At 47.7% G+C, this 5,836-nt stretch overlaps 1 protein-coding gene across 1 annotated transcript in view; it reads left to right on the top strand.

The window, feature by feature from the left end:
• VPS52 (VPS52, GARP complex subunit) overlaps positions 1-2,222 on the top strand; it is an 18,185-nt gene extending 15,963 nt beyond the window's left edge. The window contains exons 18-20 of the mRNA XM_003789084.3: positions 837-948; positions 1,188-1,306; positions 1,507-2,222. Coding sequence (XP_003789132.1) covers positions 837-948; positions 1,188-1,306; positions 1,507-1,653 — 378 coding nt within the window. The 3' untranslated portion in view covers positions 1,654-2,222. The remainder of the gene's footprint in view (positions 1-836; positions 949-1,187; positions 1,307-1,506) is intronic.
• Positions 2,223-5,836: the final 3,614 nt, after the last annotated feature.

Below are 5,836 nucleotides of genomic sequence, written 5' to 3'. Positions count from 1 at the left end.
GCCAGCATCATAGAGATTAATTTGAAGCAGGGGTATCCCAGCTCCACCCCCCTCTTCCGGGTGTTCCCTCAAAGTGATCTCAAAAGTCACTTACACACACTTACGCATCAGTTTGCAATGACAACCCGTGCACTAGACTTGATGGTCCACAGTGCTTAAAGAAAAGTTAAAAAAAAAAGTCTCTAACATCTAAAAGTCAGAACTCATGCATTAAAAGTGTTAAATTAAAAAGAAAGTCAATGGAAATGACCTTTAATCGGTAAAAGCTTTATTTAATGGGATTAATGTTAAAACGAATCCATATAGTTTTGACAAGGCTTATGGAGCGCTTAATACGTGCAAGACATTATTTTCTGCGCTTTACAAGTATAACCTATTTGATTCTCAGAGCAATCCTGTGAGGGTACGATCGTTGCCTCACTTTATGGATAAAGAGACTGAGGAAAGAAATACAAATTCAGTAGGAAACATAGCTTTTCTTCATGCATTCCACAAATATTGGCTTGGCGCCCGGGAAAGCTCATCTTGCACTATGTGTACTTCCGGAGAAGTCCCAGAGGAACCCCTCCTCAAACCAGAGGAGTCAAGGGTTACAGCGGTGCCCTGTATCATCACTATTACTTCCCCTCCAGGTGCCCAAACTGACACCTAATTTGCAGGCATTTGCCCAATGCTGAATCTGAGACCAGGTCTGCACAAAGATCCAGGGAGTCTTCCCCTCTCAGGCAAACGCAGAATGAAGAACTAGTACCACAACGTGCTCGATGTCTGCAGATTTTCTTCACTGCTGGGGGAAAGCAGGGCTGCCCAATGTGTATGTATTTTTATCTCTCCAGGAATTCATTGAAGAGTTGTTATCACCTCCTTTTGGGGGTCTGGTGGCTTTTGTAAAGGAGGCTGAAGCTCTGATTGAGCGTGGACAGGCTGAGCGACTTCGAGGGGAAGAAGGTATGAGGATGGTGTAGTAGTGGTGGTATCAGTGGTAAGGTAAGTAGGAAGGAAAAATGATAGAAAGCAGATTACATGAGGTGGGGGCAGAGCAGGAAAACTTGGGTTAGGAGAATACCAGAAAAGAGGGATTTGATGGTGAGGATGGCAATGCCTTGGGGAGAATTTAGTGGGATCCAAGATCACTCAGCTACCTCCCTCTCTGACATTCTTTCCTTCTGCTATCCTTCTGCTATCAGCCCGGGTAACCCAGCTGATCCGTGGCTTTGGTAGTTCCTGGAAATCATCAGTGGAGTCACTAAGTCAGGATGTAATGCGGAGTTTCACCAACTTCAGAAATGGAACCAGTATTATCCAGGTGACCTTAACTCCCTGCCCTAGCTCCCATCCCCTATCTCTTACTATTTTGCTCCTTTTTTCTTTGGGCTCAGCATCATTTAAGTGACCCATGACCTTCAACTACTAGCTGTGCCCAAAGTTCTGGATGAGCCCTAACCTGATTCCTAATCATCATCACCACCACCTCAGTCTGATCCTGCCATGACTTTCTCTGACCAGGGAGCACTGACTCAGCTGATCCAGCTCTATCATCGCTTCCACCGGGTGCTATCTCAGCCCCAGCTCCGAGCCCTTCCTGCTCGGACTGAGCTCATCAACATTCACCATCTTATGGTGGAGCTCAAGAAGCATAAGCCCAACTTCTGATGTGCCGGTATACACCCTGAGATCTGCCAGTCCTTTCCATGGACTTCTATACCCCATCCCATACCTTTCTTCACCTGGGGTCCCCTTGCTGGTTCTTCCCTGCCTCCCAAGCCTTTGATATGCCTCAGCCTACCTGCATTCCCAGGACCCTACCTCAACAGAAATAGCTGGATCCCCTGGGCCTTCTGAATCTCCCAGTGTCTTCAGGTTTCCCAAGACCACTTCCCCCTGCTCTTCCAAAGTGACCTTTATCATTTTTCCAATTTTGTCACGCTCCTCTCCTGCTCCCACACACCCAAGGCTCATTTCTTCCCTCAGTAAAAACCTTCACTGCCTCACTCAACTCTTATCACCATGTCCTGAGGCATGAAGCCTCAGCTGTTGGAATGGTAGCAAGGGGTGACTGCCTCCAAGTCACTTGATTTTCTTTTTTTTTGCTCAAGGTGATTTTTTTCCCCTATAGCTTTTTGACCTAAAGTCTCAGTATCTTGAACACTAATTCATCCCTTCTGACCTGAGAATTATTCCAAGGTCCATCTGCAGAAAATAATAAATATTTAATATGACATAATAATACTCTTCTCCCATTTCCTTTCTCCTTTGTCCTTCAAGTGGCCCCAAGTCTTCTCCAAAGTCACCTTCCTTCTCTACTTCCTGGGTTTCCATCCCTTCTGATGAATACCCAGAAAAGGAGGATATGGTAACCTCTTAACCTCTAGCTACTTCAGGCCAGAGGTGGTAATTTTAGGGAGGAGACTTTTTCATAAGTATCAAGCCTGTTGGAGGAAAGTGGCCTCTGAATTAAGTGGCAGATGCTTCAAGGGTTTGGAACAGGCTGTGCAGCAGCCTGGAACACTGCCTTGGGGAAAGCCCAAGATGACTCCGGGATTGCATCCTCTCCCTCAGCTAAGGAGTGATAGCTCCTTAGCATCTCTGGTTTAAGCATCTCCTTGCTCAGGGATGGCCAGGTAAAGGAAAGAAACAAAACTGTGAAGAACCACGGTGCCTGCCTGTACAGCCCTCCTCAGTTGGAGCTTTAGTTGACTTTAGACCGCACAGCCTCTTGCTTGGAGGCCTGTAGCACCCACACCTACACTGTTGGGGCAGGAATAGACCAGGTTCGCCATCTATCCATCTTATCCATTTGTTTACCTGGAAGCTTTCCCGTCCCCCCTGCCACGCCATTTGAATTTAAGACCAGGAGAAACCGGCGCCTTTAGGTCCTAAGAGGAAAGCCTCTGTCAAGGGAAAATGGTAATTTTGGGATGTTTCCTGCATTCTCGTGGCCTAACCATTTCCTCCTCAAGTTCAGGGCGAGTGAAGGAAAGAAATCAGTTTCCACTTGCAGCTTAGGCTCTCCAGTTGCTGGCAGAGCACACTCGCGACGCAGTGGGAGGAGGTTTGTTTTGAGGTCCAGCTAGAGTGGTCCCGGCTGATAGGCTCTCCTGATTGGCTGCCGCGGGGAGGGGGCGTGGCAAGGCGGACGGATCTTGCATTCCGCGCTCTTCTTTCTTGGGGTTCCGCCCTTCTGAGAGCAGCGCTCTGATTGGCTTTGGAAACCGATCCTCGGCGTTTAGGCCTTGCGACTTATTTATCTATTTATTTATTTATTGACATAAGGCCTGGAGATGGCAACCATTTGGTCTTGCTGCTTGGTTCAGGAGGCCATGGCATTGGTCCAGAGCACAGCCCCTGGAGGAACACTACGGGTCCCCAGGGAAGCTGCTGGAAGAGGGGCCCGGTTGCTGTGGTGTCAGCACCGGTGTTGACCTCGTCCCGCTTTGCAGCTTTGAAGGTGTTTGCTCCAAAGGGCCAAGAGCAGAGAAAGGCGTGGGGGCAGAGAGGGGAGAGAGACCCCTGATTGGTCCAGACGCTTTGGGGGCTGGGCCAGGACTGTGTCCCTAACTGACCTTTCTCTGCCCACTGCCTTTTATCCCTTCCTCTTGGCTTAGTTTCAGGTTTACCCCGCTTGACTCTCCTCCGCCCGCACTTTTCCTGGGCCCTGCCCGGAGTAAAACAGTGGTGTGCTGGGCTCCGAGGGACCGCAAGCTCACCCCAGACTCTGGCCACAGTAATCCTCTTATAGTTCTGCACCCCTCTATTCCCTGTATTGATCTTGGAGTATCAAGATGTTTAGGGTAGACGGGAGAAGGGCCAAGGTTTGGGGATTTGATAAAGCGGGTGGGTTCCCCGAAAAAATGTTCCCTGATAACCCACGGGGGACACTGAGTAGGACAGGCAATTTCATCATAAGTCACCTAAAGCTCCGATGAGGGGGAGGGCTGTGCAGGCAGGCACCGTGGTTCTTCACAGTTTTGTTTTCTTTCCTTTCCCTCTCTATCTCAGAACCCAATATTCAGACTTGACTGTTACACGCGGGGTTTTGCAGATTTAACTGGGGGGCAGGGCTGAAATATGAGCTGTAGGGCTAAGGGACAGCTCGGAGGCTCGCGATAATGAAACCCGGCTATCATTTAAGTGAGTGCTGGAGCACGCAGTTTTCGGGGACATTTAATTTCCTCCGGGGTTCCTTAGGTACCCTCTGACTTGGGACAGGGTGATCCAGAACTGAGATGAAAAGGAGACCGAATAGCGTGAAAGGGAGCTGCGATACCCACACCAAACTCCAGGGGGCAGCATGAATCAGGAGATAGAGCTGTCCCTGAGGCTTTCAGTTACCCATAAAAGCGAAGCTTCCCTCTTGCCCTCTTTGCGCTGAAGCTTTTCCTTCAACCCCCAAATCCTCTGTTCTGTGGCTTACATGGAGCCTTGTGATCACCAGGCTGAAACTTATAATTTCTGGGCAACACCACCACCCCTCAAACTTCTCCCTCATTTGTTTTGTTGATCATGGACACAGTCTTATAGACCCAGACACATTTGGAATCACTTCGTAGGATAGAGCTGTGTCAGTATCCTTCCTTCGGCTAATCCCTGAGACCAGTGCCTGTATCTAGTACTTCGTGTCATATACGAAGGATTCGGAGGTGTCCTTATGGGCCGTATCGTCCCCCCAGTGCTATTCATGGGTCTCTGTTCTTTAAAGCAGTTTCATTTCCCCTATTTCTCTACCTTTGTGCCCTCACCTTACTCTATGTTGTTTCTTTACTGGGACTTCTGGAAAACATTTACTCAGTGTTCGACAGCACTGTCTCTGCATAACATGGGGGGAGGTGCCTACCTTAGCATCAATTTTAGACCTACTGAATGTGGACATGTGCCCTGAGGACAAGGAGGGGACATCCTTTTTTCTTCCCATCCTATAAATATGAACCCACCTACCCTCCACATAAGTAAGGTGGCTTTTCTAATTTTATGACATCAGTCATATAGGAAGCAGGCAAATTGACTACATTCCAAAATAAAGTAGTCCAACTTAGTGTAGAGATACAAGACCAAGACAAACCTTTGAGGAGAGAGAGAATAGAAATCAGCTCTCTTCATCCTGGGCGTAATGGACTTAGCTATTCATGTTATACACTAGAGTTAACAAATTATTTTTAGATCCAGTATTAATTAAGCCAACAAGTTTTATCGATGCTCTTCTCTGTGTTTTGTGATGGGCATTGTGAATTTAGCAGAGAATAATTCAAAGTCCCTGATCTCAGAGAGCATATATTTCGTCTCATTGAATTCACACACCAGCCCTGTGAGGTTTTCTTCCTATTTCAAGTAATGAGCTCAAAAACCATACACCGGCTCAGTGGCTTGATCCTTCTGTCCCCACATTCTCATTTTGTTCCATGACTCCAGAGTGGAAGTCTTTTTTTTTTTTGAGACAGAGTCTCAAGCTGTTGCCCTGGGTAGAGTGCCATAGCGTCACAGCTCACAGCAACCTCCAATTCTTGGGCTCAAGTGATTCTCTTGCCTCAGCCTCCCAAGTAGCTAGGACTACAGGTGCCCACCACAATGCCTAGCTACAGAGTAGAAGTCTTGGAGCTAAGGTGGCAGCCAGTTGTAGAAAAGCAACCAATTAATAAGTAAGAGATTATTGGAATGATATTTACAGAACTGAATAAAAAGCTGAACAGGTGGTACTTGGAAAGGACAGAAGCCAGGACAGTTCTAGAATCTGGGTAACAAGGTCCTTTTTTTTTTTGAGACAGAGCCTCAAGCTATCCCCCTGGGTAGAGTGCTATAGCATCACAGCTCACAGCAACCTCCAACTCCTGGGCTCAAGCGA

The sequence above is a fragment of the Otolemur garnettii genome, unplaced genomic scaffold (genome assembly GCF_000181295.1).
Source record: "Otolemur garnettii isolate 467f Iridium unplaced genomic scaffold, OtoGar3 scaffold00031, whole genome shotgun sequence".
NCBI classification, from domain to species: Eukaryota; Metazoa; Chordata; class Mammalia; order Primates; family Galagidae; genus Otolemur; species Otolemur garnettii.
Note: the sequence above shows the minus strand (reverse complement) of the source record. Positions and strands in the feature narration are given on the sequence as shown.